Source organism: Pongo pygmaeus, chromosome X, assembly GCF_028885625.2.
Source record: "Pongo pygmaeus isolate AG05252 chromosome X, NHGRI_mPonPyg2-v2.0_pri, whole genome shotgun sequence".
NCBI classification, from domain to species: Eukaryota; Metazoa; Chordata; class Mammalia; order Primates; family Hominidae; genus Pongo; species Pongo pygmaeus.
The window spans coordinates 55,783,339-55,798,413 of NC_072396.2; the positions used below are offsets into that span (position 1 = coordinate 55,783,339).

At 41.9% G+C, this 15,075-nt stretch overlaps 1 protein-coding gene across 1 annotated transcript; it reads left to right on the forward strand.

Moving 5' to 3' along the window:
* Positions 1 to 10,806: 10,806 nt before the first annotated feature.
* Positions 10,807 to 14,875, forward strand: LOC129024092 (X antigen family member 1-like). The gene is made up of 3 exons (XM_054471054.1): positions 10,807 to 10,886; positions 12,133 to 12,238; positions 14,774 to 14,875. The coding sequence occupies exons 1-3, from the start codon at positions 10,807 to 10,809 to the stop codon at positions 14,873 to 14,875; spliced, it is 288 nt and encodes a 95-aa protein (XP_054327029.1).
* Positions 14,876 to 15,075: the final 200 nt, after the last annotated feature.

The following is a 15,075-nucleotide window of genomic DNA, read 5'->3' on the forward strand; positions in this document are numbered from 1 at the left end:
TCATGTTCCTCTATCTGTACTTTATTATCTAAAAAGTTGGCAAAGGGAGTGCTAGAGTTTAGGCTGATCCCGGTTCTTGCTGTTAAGTAGGTGACACCACAGGGGGCTGCATTCCCTGAGGATGGGGGGGCAGATGTGGAAAGCGGCTGATTCAAGAGCTAAAGATCATGCCATAAAGGAAGCCTAACCCAGCAAGGGGCTAGGTGACCCTGCAGCCGAGGCTGTGGAGTAGACAGCCCTGGACAGGGGACTTTTAGACTGCCATGTTTGTTGCTGCATTGTGCAATTTTAGCAAGAATCCTGCTAAGTCAGTTTGGTTAGAATTTCCCATCATCAATATCTCAGTTAGGTTCCTCATCCCCCAGGTGATGTCTGGTGACCCTGGCCCACTTTCACCAACAATCCTGTTAGTTCAATTTAGCCACAATACCCCCTTACCTGTGGTGTTTCCTCTTAGTAATTTTCCATCCATTGCTCCCCACCCTGCTCCTTGGCTATAAATTCCCACTTTTCGTTGTTGTATTTGGAGTGGAACCTAGTTTCTCTCCCTTCACTACAAAACCCCATAGCAGTGGTCCCTACACCTATCCTGATGGTCCTGAATGAAGTCTGCCTTACCGTTCTTTAACAAATGCCATGAATAATTTTTTTCCTTAACGCCCTTCACTTGGATCCCATGCCCTTCCACATTCTCAAGAAGCAAGCTTTTGTAATGATCATTCCTTTTACTTGAATCACCACGTTCTCCATATCTATTGGATCATGCTATCATCTACAAAGTGGGCAAATAGATGGTTAGAAATGAGGGATTTTGCTTTCAAGAGCTGATCTTGGTTATTGCTGTGCTGTAGGTGAGACCCCAAGGGGCTGCATTCTCTTAGAAGGTGGAGGGGTTGGAGGGTATGGAAAGTGGCTGATTCAAGAGCCAGGGGTGCTACCATGAGGCAAGCTTAAGCCAGATAGGGACTAGGTTACCTTGCAGCTGAGGCTGTGTAGTGGACAACCCTGGCCAGGGGCGGAAGGGAGGATGAAGCCCAGATTCAGAGGGGTCTGCAGAAGCCAGCACACATGGGCTGAGGCTGAGTCAGCCAGGGAGTACCAGATTCTGACCAAGATGAGAGAGACAAAAATGCAAGTTACACCAGCCACAGACATATGTGAGCAAATCAGCATCACCAGCAGGATTTGGGAGATAAGTTAGCCTTCCTTCAGAAACCACTGAGGACACTGCAATCAACATGAGACTCCTAAGCAATGCAGACCCTGTATTAGGCCATCTTGCATTGCTGTAAAGAAATACCTGGAGTCTGGGTAATTTATAAAGAAAAGAGGCTTGAATTAGCTCATGGTTCTGCAGGCTGTACAGAAAGCATGGTGCTGGATTTGTCAGAGGCATTCGAACCAGAGAAATTCTATCTTGAAAAAATAGGAAAAATCTAGGAAAAATGAGGCTGGGCTTTGCTTGCTTGGCTGCATTCTCAGAAAATTAGGTATTTCTAGCCTCTAGATGTTTTTACTGAACAGATCCAGACTTAGGAGTGTCCTGATATCCCAATATCTTGAGAACAGAAGCATTCCTAATTTTGCTTTAAAGATCATATCAATTCTTGCAAAATATAGTAATTAAGAAAATTAATCCTTTATCACAAACCCTTGTACAGAGCACATCTCCCCATAATCTTTTTTATCCTGTATATAAACAAGTATTGTACCTAGGGTGGATGCATTCCTTTTCTTACTTTTAGGAATACCCTACTCTGTCTGTAGAGTAGCTGTACTTTCACCACTTTACTTTCTTAATAAATTTGCTTTTGCTTTGCACTGTGGACTCACCTTGAATTCTTTATTGGGCGAGATCCAAGAACCCTCTCTTGGGATCTGGATTGGGACCCCTTTCTGGTAACAGCTTCTGGGGAGGCCTCAGGAAGCTTTTGCTCATGGTAAAAGGTGAAGCAGGAGCAAGCACTTCACATGGCAAAAGCAGGAGCAAGAGAGAGAGAGAGAGTTGGAGGAGGGGAGGGAGGCACCACACACTTTTAAATGACCAGATCTCATGATTATTATGTAATGTCCCATTTTGTCCCTTGTAATAATCTCCACTATAAAGAGTGCTTTGTGAGGTATTAATTTGACACCTTGAGTTTTTATGTGATTCATATTTGCAGGGTATATCTTCTTCCATCCTTTACTTGTAACTTGTTTATTTTTAAAGTGAGGTTCTCTTTTTCCCAAGATACAGATTAGTGATAAATATATTGTGAAAATCAAGATCTTCTTGCAGCCGTGAAACGGTAACAGTAAAAATACCAAAAACTCAGATGTAGAAGCTAATATGGAACTGAAGTGTTATGCAGAAATCCACAGAATAATTTGTTGGGTTCCTCAGAAGAACCTCAATCAAATTTACTGACAGCCTTTAGAGAAAGATAACTTGAAACTAAAGTGATACATTTATATGAAAAATATTACTTTATCACCCCATTTTCTGCAGTAGGGTTTTAGATGAAATTTCATTTCACAAAAGTGTTCTGTTGCTAAAAATATTTTGAAAATGGCTGTATAGGATAATCTTTCAGAGGTCTCTCAGCTTAGAAATTTTGGGATTCAATTACCCTTCTCTACATTGAATGGAAAAAGTGAAAAGAGAACAATATCATGGGGGAGGGAAATGTTGGTCTACTATATTTTTCTTTCCTTTTTCTTCCTAAACTAACTGGTCTGTTAGTTTAGTTCTCAGCTGTGCTGTTAATCCAGGTAAAAGATGCCCTTCAGGAGAATACATGGATTCATTGGGCCCCAGGCAGTTTTGAATTGCTCAGAAACAACAGCCAGAAAAACTTTTGAAAGGCTGTAAATGGAGATGATTGAGATCTTCTGATATGGTTTGGTGGTGTCCCCACCCTGTGGAAGGGACCCGGTGGGAGGTGATTGAATCATGGGGGCAGGTCTTTCCCATGCTGTTCTCATGATAGAGAGTGGGTCTCACAAGATCTGATGGTTCTGTAAGGGGGAGTTTCCCTGTACAACCTCCCTCCCTTTGCCTGTTGCCATCTATGTAAGACATGACTTGCTCCTCCTTGCCTTCCGCCATGATTGTGAGGCCTCCCCAGCCATGTGCAACTGTGAGTTCTCCATTAAACCTCTTTTTATTTTTTTTCTTTTTTGTAAATTGCCCAGTCTCAGGTTTGTCTTTATCAGCAGCATGAGAGCAGACTAATACATCCTCTGATTTATGTTACTTCTCACTCAAGTTGCTCAAAGTGCCTTCTCATCAAGAGCTGTTTGGGTAGAGACAGACACATTTGTTCAGCCCTATTTTTCTCTGTTTTCTTCTCCTCCTTCCTTCCTCTTTCCCTCCCTCCCTCCCTCCCTTCCTTCTTCCTTTCTTCCTTCTTTGTACAAAAATAAGTGAATTTCTTTCTTCTCAGTAGAAATATCAGAATATTTCATATATTTTGTGAGTTTTTTTGAAACTTTTATTTTGGGTTGAGTACATGTGCAGGTTTGTAATACAGGTAAATGTGTGTCACAGGGGTTTGTAGTACAGATAATTTTGACACTCAGGTATTAAGCCTAGCGTCCATCAGTTATTTTTCCATATCCTCTCCCTCCTCCTAACCCTCCACCCTCTGATAGGCCCCAGTGTGTTGGTCCTTGCTATGTGTCCATGTGTTCTGATCATTTAGCTCCCATTTATAAGTGAGTACATGTGGCATTTGGTTTTCTGTTCCTACATTAGTTTGCTAATGATAATCACCTCCAACTCCATCCATGTTGCTGCAAAGGTCATGATGTCTCTCTTTTTCTTATAGATGCATTGTCTTTATCCAGTCTACTATTGACAGGCATTTAGGTTGATTCTGTCTTTTTTATTGTGAATAGTGCTTCAGTGAACATACATGTGCATGTGTCTTTATATACCTAGTAATGGGATTCTGGGTCAAATGGTAGTTCTGCTTTTAGCTTTTTGAGGAATTGCCACACTCCTTTCCACAGTGGTTGAAATAATTTACACTTCCACCAACAGTATATAAGCATTGCCTTTTCTCCATAAACTCACCAGCATCTGTTATTTTTGTTCTTGATTTTTTTATTTAGCCTTATACAATTTGACTATTTTTTTATTTGAGACAGGGTCTCATCTGTCTGTGAACGTGGATTCTACTTATGTCTGAGACTTCTAGGGATTCCAGCTCTCTCAATTGCCTACGTTTGAACTTTATGAATTTGTTACATTTCAGTTGTTTCCTTCTTATCCACTTTTATGACTGTCACTTCTTGCACACATGTTCTGCCAGAGGTAACACAGTTTGTGTGTGTCATCTCTCCTCAGAGGGACTTGTCATCCTCTTGTATCAGTTCCCATGGCTGCCTTATTACCTCAGCTCTCTCATGATCCAAAAAAAAAATGATAACATAGATTATTAGGCTTTTTCTCATTTTCAGGGCCAAAGTGACTTTCTCTTGAGCCTTTCTAAATATTATGTGGGGGTAGAGCTCTCCTTTGTTAATATTTTGACTACTGGTACAAAAATGCAGCATTCAAATATTTGAATTAAAAGATAATCCAGGGGATAGCTGACTATGGCTTGGTAGCTAAATCCAGCCCATGGCTCATTTTTGCATAGCCTTTAAGATAAGGACTTTTTTTTTTTTACATTTTAAACTCTTATTTTTAAAAAACACAATATGCCACATAATCTATGTGGCCCACAAAGACTAAAATATTTATTGCCAAGCCTGTTAAAGAAAAATTCATGACCCTGTATTAATCTAATATCTACTATTCTGCATCACATTAAGAAATACATTTTCATCCATTATTTAATTTATTTACTCACAGACTGAAAAGTATGGATTATTTTCTGATCTTACCCTATCCCCTTAAGAAAGCATCCAGCTTTACCAAACCATGTTTTCAGTCTGAGAAACTTGTCCCAGGGCTTAAATGATACAGAAACATATATCTGAGGTAGGAGACTGGCAGGACTTGTTTCTGGTCATAACCCTGCTGACTAAAACAGAATCTGATTCAGACAGAATAAAGTGGATAAACTGGCAGAAACCAGCAGATGGCCACAAGGGTGATCCCTAATTGCCCTTATTGCTTATTAGCCTGAGACACTGCCACCAGCACCATCACAGTTTACAAGTGCCATGGCAATGACCTGGAAGTTACAACAGCTTCCCATGGCAATGGCCTGGAAATTACCCCCTTTCATAGAAAGTTCTAAATGTCTCGCCCCTCAACTTGCATTAACCTGCCCTTAATGTACATATAATTGAAAGTGGGTATAAGTCAATAGAAATGCGTTTGCAAAGACCCCATAGGTTGGTGACTCTGAGTGTAGTGCCTATGAGTTAGCCCTGCTCTGCAAGGAGCAGTTCCATTCAATAAAAGATTGCTGTCTGACACTACCAGCTCACACTTGAAATCTCTCCTGGGAAAAGCCAAGAGCCCTCTCAGGCTAAGCTTCAATTTTGGGGCTGGTCTATCCTGCATCAGTTTCAAAGGGATGATTTTTCCAAGTATTCCATGATTGTGTATTTCTCAAGGTCATTTAAAAAAAATGTCAATATCTCAGAATCTTTCATTCTATGTCTTGGTCAATGTGTCATTTATGTAAGCATGATGGTGACATATACCTCAAGTGTAACGACTGTTAGTCTGATTATAAATGCAGTAGAATTATTGCCCAGTAAGATGTAACATCAAATATGCATATTTAATTGCATTGGACTCCTCCGAGTACTTACAGGAAAGTTGGTAAGAATAAATATTCATGCTTGAAAATATTTTGGAATATGTGTAAAACGGATCAAATCCGAATACCACAGATGGCATTGTCACTAGATGCTAATAAAGTACATAATAGGAACCATAAGAGACAGTCAATAATAAAGGGGGGAAATGAAAGGGAACACATCAAAGCACCATCAGACGAGTACAGAAGCACATGCATGAACACACCCTGTAGCTGCAGAAACACATGGTAGGAACTAAAACCCTACCACTAATCAGACTTTTTCTCACCAACTCAGGAGTTCACAAATGAGTTTGCTAAGGGTCAAATGCCCACAATAAAATTGACCAATTTAAACATCACTGAGAGCTACTTAAAGCATTATGTAGAAAGCTACAGACAACAGTGAATTTATTCTGAGCAAGTCTTAATCCATCATCTTCACAGATGGCTAAAGAAAGGGCCTCTAAACATTTTGTCTCATAATCTCTAAGGTAGTGACCTTCAAACTCTTTTATTACAATGCATGAGAAATACACAGTTTGTATATACTTCAGTACACAAATAAATATAAGTATGTATATGTGGGTGTGCCGTGTATTTGTATATTTTGTATGCAATGGATACTATTTACCAATTATTTTATCTCAGTTCTTTAAAATTATCATTCTTTGAACCCATCCAGCTGGTCAAGGGTTATCTCCCACAAGAATGGTGGGAAGAAGCTTAAATTTGGCATGAGGTTAAACACTGCCCTTTGAAGCTGGAGTGCGGCTACTCAGCAATCATTAAAATCCAGGTCTCAGTGAAGAACAACCATGCAGCCATCTGATGCCATGACTTTGATCATGTGTTAATTAGTTGCTCACAGAAAGTCTAAATCCAGAAATCACTATCTTCCATTCTTTGAGAACTTCTGAGTGCACTATACTAAAAACTGAAATTAACATGAAAGATAAAAGATACACTTAATATTAGGTCAGGATTATGACTGCTCTTACTCCAAACAAAACAAAACAAAACAAAACAAAAATGAAAACAAAAACAAGGTCCAGGCGCAGTGGCTCATGCCTGTAATCCCAGCACTTTGGGAGGCCAAGGTGGGTGGATCACGAGGTCAGGAGTTTGAGACCAGCCTGGCCAACATGGTGAAACCCCATCTCTACTAAAAATACAAAAATTAGCTGGGAGTGGTAGCGCATGCCTGTAGTCCCAGCTACTTGGGAGGCCAAGGCAGGAGAATCACTTGAACCTGGGAGGCAGAGGTTGTAGTGAGCCGAGATTGTGCCACTGCATTCCAACCTGGGTGACAGAGTGAGACTTCATCTAAACAAACACCTTGAAGAACCACAATTCCTACTCAAGCTGCTTTTTAGAGACAGAGAAATTGAGAAACCTCTCTTTTCCTACTCAAGGTATTTCCTTAAGGGAAGCCCAGCTGGATGGAATATATAGGAGTCAGCTCAACACTATGTTCTAATTTACTTACAAAAAGCTACGTCTGATCACGGCCCCCTTCCTTGCTTCCTTTTCATGTACTATTTCCCACATTAAACTGCTAAGTAATATAAAAGTAAAGACAACAGGAATCATGCACACAGCTTACTGTCTACATTAGTGTGAGTTTATACTCCACTAGCTTCATCAACATAAGTTTACTAACACAGGAATCTCTTGCCTAGGAAAATAAACGTTGCAAAGAACTTTACTGTTGTTTCAGCAACTGCCTGAAAGATCCATCAACTCCTCAATAAAAAGTGTCAAATGACGTTTTTCAATCCCAAAACTCTTTGAAGCCTTAGTCTAAAAATCCTTGTCTTGTTGGCTCCATCAATCCTAGATCATTATGATTCCTACCCAATTCTAACAAAACTGTCCCTGACTTTAAAAGACCCACTTTACACCAGATTTCAAAATCAGAATAAATATGCCTAAAGCCAGTCCATATCTGACATACTAGTGGCTCTTTTGAGGTAGTGTTCTACCTTACAGTGTTATGCAAATAATGTCAGAGCTGTCTTATGAACAGGTTATTTGGCTGCTATTTGGGGAGTACAGTTTATGATGAGCATAGTCACCACTGCTGTGCATCATGTCACAGTAGACTGAGCCTAGATCCTACCATCAACATCTATGGAGATTTCTGAACTATACACTGCCTGAATGACCTACAGTTATATTCATGTAAATCTGTTACTATTCCAGAGACTTAAATGTGCAATAACACAACCTAAAAATAGTAAACAGGTGTGTATTTATTTAGTCTGCATTAGAATTTAGTTAAACTCATTGCAAGCATGACAGAAAACACAGAACCAAATAAAAATTGATTAATCAAAGCATGTATAAAAATTGGCCAAGGTGGGAGGATCACTTGAGCCCAGGAATTCAAGACCAGCCTGAGCAACATAGTGAAACCACTGCCTAAAGAAATAAATCAATCAATTGCCCAGGTGTGGTGTCCACACCTGTAGTACCAGCCACTCAGGGGGACTGTGTCTTGAGGATTGCTTGAGCCCGGGAGATCGAGGTTGCAGTGAGGTATGGCCATGCCACTTGCCCTCCAGCCTGGGTAACTGAGAGACATCCTGTCTGAAGAAAAGCATTTATAAATATAGATATGAAAATAATTTAGTTCTTTCACAAAAGGTCTTTCTGAGATACGTCTTCCACTAAGGGTGATGTGGGACTGTCTGTTCCCAAAGTTTCTGGATGCATGAGAATGGTTGGCAAGAGACAAAACAAAACAAAACAAAAAGATCTCTCAAGTCTCTTTCTTTATGTTCCTGAGACCCTGTGGATGTGAGTCTGGGGACAGCAGGAAAACCCTGTCTGGCCCTGCATGTATGTGACTTAATAGTGTGCATGCCCCTTGCTGGGCAAGTCCTTTGTTGCCCATGTGCGTTGGTGTCTGTCTCCTGTCCCTGCAGAGCCCTGACAGATGGTGACTTTTTTTTTTTTTTTTTAAGGTGGACTCTCGCTCTGTTGTCCAGGCTGGCATGCAGTGGCGTGGTCTCGGCTCACTGCAAACTCTGCCTCCCAGGTTCTAGCAATTCTCCTTCCTCAGCCTCCCGAGTGGCTGGGAATACAAGTGCATGCCGCCACGCCCTGCTAATTTTTTGTATTTTAGTAGAGACGAGGTTTCAACGTGTTGCCCAGGCTGGTCTGGAACTCATGAGCTCAGGTAATCCACCTGCCTCAGTCTCCCAAAGTGCTAGGATTACAGGCGTGAGCCACTGGGCCTGGCAACAGATGGTGACTTCTTTCATTCTTGCCAACTAGGATCCAGCCGGTAGGTCTGCAGATCAGCCCTCCCAGAAGTTGAAGGAGGAGTGAGTGTGAGGAGGGGCGGGTGGTCTTTGCGTGCATCAGGCGACTGGATCCATGGCCACGTAGAGAAAAGGGTTGCAAGGTGGTCATCCTTCTACTAAAAGGCAGTGATGCTGCCATGGCCTTGTTGTCATGGGAGGCCCAGACAAGGGAGGAAGGAGGGCCCTAGAGGGGAGGAGGGTCAGCTGCACTTGGAGTGAGTTGTGAAGCGGTACACTATTTGAGGTCTTTGAGGCCCTAAGCATATGAATCCACCCACAGAGGATGGATTCCAACCTCCTTAGTGGGGACCTGGGAAGGAGAGGAGGACTGGACGTGACGGGACAAGGAGGGGCAACTCAGCCCAAAAGACAAAGTCAGATCTCACTGCACATGCTTCTTGGGTGGCCGCCTCAGTGCGCATGTTCACTAGGCTTCTGGTCGACCCCTCTGCAGCACATTGCAAACGCTATGTATCGGGGGACCTGCCCCAATAATCATGTAGGTTCTTTTCGATTTTCCTAAGCATTGGCTGGCTTGAGAAATAAAGGGACAGAGTACAAAAGAGAGAAATTTTAAAGCTGGGCGTCTGGGGGAGACATCACACGTTGGTAGGATCTGTGATGCCCCACAAGCCACAAAAACCAGCAAGTTTTTATTAGGGATTTTCAAAAGGGGGAGGGAGTGTGCGAATAGGTGTGGGTGACAGACATCAAGTACTTAACAGGGTAATAGAATATCACAAGGCAAGTGGAGGCAGGGCAAGATCATAGGACCACAGGACCGAGGCGAAATTAAAATTGCTAATGAAGTTTCGGGGACACTATTGTCATTGATAACATCTTATAAGGAGATAGGGTTTTGAGATCAACTGGTCTGACCAAAATTTATTAGGCAGGAATTCCCTCTTCCTAATAAGCCTGAGAGCACTATGGGAGACTGCAGTTTATTTCACCTCTGCAATCTCAACCATAAGAGATAGGTGCGCCCCAGGGGGTCCAGTTCAGAGACCTACCCCTAGGTGTGCATTCTCTTTCTCAGGGACGTTCCATGCTGAGAAAAAGAATTCAGCGATATTTCTCCCATTTGCTTTAGAAAGAAGAGAAATATGGCTCTGTTCTGCCTGGCTCACCGGCGGTCAGAGTTTAAGGTTATCTCTCTTATTCCCTGAACAATTGCTGTTATTCTGTTCTTTTTTCAGGGTGCCCACATTTCATATTGCTCAAACACACATGCTGTACAATTTGTGTAGTTAACGCAATTATTACAGGGTCATGAGACGATATACATCCTTCTTGGCTGACAGGATTAAGAGATTAAAGTAAAGACAGGCATAGGAAATCACAAGGGTATTGATTGGGGAAGTGATAAGTGTCCATGAAATCTTTACAATTTATGTTTAGAGATTGCAGTAAAGACAGGCATAAGAAATTACAAAAGTATTAATTTGGGGAACTAATAAATGTCCATAAAATCTTCACAATCCACGTTCTTCTACCATGGCTTCAGCCGGTCCCTGTGTTTGGGATCCCTGACTTCCCGCAACAGCTATGGGGCTGAGAGGGTGTGAGGGTCGCTTTCCTGCTGTCTGGACTCTTTCTCCCCTACTGAAACGTAGCGGGTGGGTCCGCAGGGCAGTCCTCCCGGGAGGTGGAGTGAGAATGAGTGTGAGGAGGAGCCAGCAAGCTTCTGAATGGGTCAGGCAGCGTGGTCCCTGGCTCAGAGGTAGAAGTGCCTCAAGGTCGTAGTTCTCATGCGGCACCACGGCCATGGGCCTTCTGGTCTTGGCAGGGCCACAACTAGGGAGGAAGGAGGGCCACGGAGTGGAGGGGGGTCAGGTGGAGATGGGGCAACTGCTGGGGTTGCTGTTGGAGGTATCTGAGTCCTGGAAGCATCTGGAACCCCCAACAGAGGACAGATTCCAGACTCCTAGGTGGGAAGTCTGGGTGGATGGGAAGGGATGGGAAGGGACAAAGTGCGTGGTAAGGAAGGAGCCTAGAAACTGGGAATGCTGCGGGCTGGTGACCACAGCCCTGAGGTCTGTAGAGTGCCCGGCAGAGGTGGCCTGTGAGGCGCACCCAGCGCTGTGTCGCAATTTCTGAACTCCACCGTGGAGGTTCGAATGGGCCGGGCTCTGCATTCCAACAAAACTTGATTTTAGGGGGCAAATGGGCCTAGCAAATGGGTGTGTCAGAAAAGCCGTTGTCACTCAGATTTTAATTCTCTAGCTGTATTTTCCTAAATGTCTCCATGATGGAGAGTCCAATTGTGACACCAAAAACCTCATCAGAAATTTCCTGCGTCTTTGCCAGGAGCCTTAAGACATTGCTGTGCTAGCTTGACCAACATAAGTAGCTTTGCAAGCATACGATTCAGAAGACATACACACACACTTGCCCTGGGACTTACTTTCAAAGTTTTTCCAAATTTTAAAAAAATTACAAGTTAACATTTGTCCATAGAAGTGGCTAAATATAGCTATCCTCTCAAGTGCATTTTCCCAATCACCATATTCTGTTTGCAGAGTGAAATATGAGGTGCCAAGGAAGATCAACATATAGGCCTATACCAAGATGAAGTTTATGACCTTCTGAGCTGACTGTGCCTCTGCTTGTGAGTGCCTTAACATTCAATGTTTTCTATTAGCAGAAAGTTATTTTTGTGATAGTGTTGTTGAAATAGTATACACACACTGGTAAAGGTCTTCCATGCTGATAAAAAATGATCATGGCATCTCATGAAGGACAGACTAATCCAAGAGGATTATATTCTGGTTTTGTCTGGATGGATGATCTTCTGTTCCCCGGTTTTTGCCCATGACTTCCTTCTCATGCTTATTGATAACTGATTGCACACATCTGTACCAAGACAGATTAAAACGGCTTCCAAAGCCCTTGAGGGTAACTGTCTTAGAGTAAACTCTCTGTGGGAAGGGTAACTTTATGAAACATTAAGAATATGAAATAGTGTTGGAGAAACGTCTTAGACTTATGATCAGAAGTATCTATGTATTCTGTATACTTATATTATTGAGATGTATGTGAGTGTATTTGCACACACTCACCCCTGCTGGTCCCAGGAGCCCAGTCATGAAGAGTCTCAAGAAGAGGAACCACCAACTGAAAGTCGGGATCCTACACCTAGTCAGGAAAGAGAAGAAGAACAGGGTGCAGCTGAGATTCAAGGTGCTGGGAAGGGAATGAAAGATGTCTGTGGGAAGGGGAGGAGGCCTATGTGTGCATCACACATTATACCATGACCAGTAACAGGAGGAAAGAAAACATTAGGAAAGGATCTCAAACATTTGCTGAAAGTTGGCTGGAAAAGTGAAGAGTATGGTTTGCAGTCTTGTGCAGTCTCTGGATAAAATGAATCTTCTCTTTTTCTTTGAGATCTACTTTATATGCTTGCAAATACCGTCCTTGCTAAATTAGGACTTAGGTGACCACGGCCTTGAGGTCTGTAGAGTGCCTGGTAGAGGTGTCCAGTGAGGAGCACCCAGTGCTGTGTTGCAACTTCTCAACTCCACCCTGGAGGTTCGAATGGGAGGGGCTCTGCATTCCAACAAAACTTGATTTTTGAAACGATTTGGTGTAAGAAAATGTACATTATTTCACTAGTGTAATTTGATCTTCTTAGAATGTTATATCATCTTCTCAACCGTGGTGTTCACAGTGTTGTATGCACCCTTTAATAGCACGTAGAGTGCCAAGTCACCCTACTTTGTAACACCCTGAGTAAAGCCCATTTGCATAGGGATGTTAACCCCATTTTATAAATAAGAAAACTGAGGCTCATGGGTTGAGGTTTACCAAAGAACACTTGAGTCATGGAGACAGAATTCATATTTCGTTTCAAGGTTTATGTTCTTCCTATCATCTATGTTGTAAGAGAAAGTGACTGGTTTTGCTTAAGATGCGTAATACTCAAATATGGCTGTACTATAAGGTACTTCATTATTGGCTCAGGACAAAACACAGTTCAGTGAAGCAGGATAGAAACTCCAGAAAAGAGCTCAATGAATGACAGCCACTGTTTCCTTTCATTGGTGTTTTTGACAGTATGTTTGGTAAAAGTTGGATAATTCAGGACACTGGCATATGGATAGCTATATTAGTATGATTTTGAGAGGCTTTTAAAAGTTGTTTAAACACTTTTATAATTAGAAAACTTAAAGTGCCGTAAGTTTATCATGAAACAGAAATTGTTTCCTCAACGGGTAGCATTTTCAAGGTAAACACTGACAGAATTTGGGCCATGGATTATTTAGCAATTCACTGTTAAGGGGTTTCCAGAATATGACTGTCCACAATGCTGGTTTGTTTATTTATTTATTTTAAATTATACTTTAAGTTCTGGGATGTATGTGCAGAATGTGCAGGTTTGTTATAGAGGTATACACATGCCATGGTAGTTTGCTGCACCCATCAACCCATAGTCTACATTGGGTATTTCTCCTAATGTTCTCCCTCCCCTACCCCCACCAGCCCCGGACAGGCCCTGGTGTGTGATTTTCCCCTCCCTGTGTCCATGTGTTCTCATTGTTCAACTCCTACTTATGAGTGAGAACACGCAGTGTTTGATTTTCTTTTCCTGTGTTAGTTTGCTGAGAATGATGGTTTCCAGCTTCATCCATGTTCCTGCAAAGGACATGAACTCATCCCTTTTTATGGCTGTGTAGTATTCCATGGTGTATATGTGCCACATTTTCTTTATCCAGTCTATCATTAATGGGCATTTAGGTTGGTTCTGAGTCTTTGCTATTGTGAATAGTGCTGCAATAAACATATGAGTGCATGTGTCTTTATAGCAGAATGATTTATAATCCTTTGGGTATATACCCAGTTATTTATTTGCACTCAACTTCCTGTACTCTCACTGCAGGACAGTGATTTTGCTGTTGTTGTTGGTACTTCATTCTCAATGAGATTCATCTATGGAAAGTTACATGTAGGGCCTTTGGACCTAAGCATAACTTCAATTAATTTTACCAGAAAATTTTCAGGTTACTTCAACAAGGGATGGGTGTCACAACTGTATGACTTGTCATAGGCCAGCCAATACATTGATGTAAACTTTCAGAAAATTACATTTAAGTTATGATTAAAATGCTATTTATGTGGCAGACTTCAGATTTCTTAGATAGTTGATACTTGCTATTCATAATACACAATGATAACTAACATATGGAAAATGTAGGTGTAGTGTGATTTATCCTTAGATTGTCATTTAAAATAAGATTTCAGGCCAGGACCAGTGCCTCATGTATATAATCCCAAAACATTGGGAGGCCAAGGCCGGCAGATCCCTTGAGCCTGGGAGTTTGAGGCCAGCCTGGGCAACCTGGGGAAACTCCATCTCTACTAAAAAATACAAAAATTATCCTTTGTGGTGGCATTCACCTACAGGCTCAGCTACTCATGAGGCTGAGACAGGAGGATCTGTTGAGCCCAGAAGGTTGGGCCTGCAGTGGGCCGAGGTGGTACCACTGCACTGCAGCCTGGACAGAGTGAGACCCTGTCTCAAAAAACAATTAAATACATAAAATAAAATAAGACTTCATAATACGAGAAAACGAAATTGTAACATTTTTGCATCACATTTGTTATGACACTAGCCTACAGGCTTTTATTTCATAATGCTGAGGAAAAGAATATTGTAATTTCCTTATTTATATTTTATGTTTGTCTGCTTCAGTCGATAATTTTTGCACTTTTAAGTGTCTGACCTGGAAGCTGATCTCCAGGAGCTGTCTCAGTCAAAGACTGGGAATGAATGCAGAGATGATCCTGATGTCAAGGGGAAGATTCTGCCAAAACTAGAATCTGCCAGAAGCAGGTATGTTATCTATTAAGACGCAAAATTAGGTGCTTTCTGTTTTCCACAATATTATACTTTTGATAATAAAGGCAGAGAACATTAGTGCCCCTTTAAAAACAGAGCTCAAATACAGACTTTCTTTGAAAGGTAGTTCAGACCCTGAATGCCTGACTGCAAGACTTAAACACTATCAGATACAGAA

What these genes read in the sequence shown, in the direction of transcription:
- LOC129024092 (XM_054471054.1), top strand. Translation starts at nt 10,807, where the DNA reads ATGCGGCACCACGGCCATGGGCCTTCTGGTCTTGGCAGGGCCACAACT. An exon ending in GGGCCACGGAGTGGAGGGGG is followed by an intron (nt 10,887 to 12,132) that starts GTCAGGTGGAGA and finishes TGCTGGTCCCAG; the next exon opens with GAGCCCAGTCATGAAGAGTC. An exon ending in GGGTGCAGCTGAGATTCAAG is followed by an intron (nt 12,239 to 14,773) that starts GTGCTGGGAAGG and finishes TGCACTTTTAAG; the next exon opens with TGTCTGACCTGGAAGCTGAT.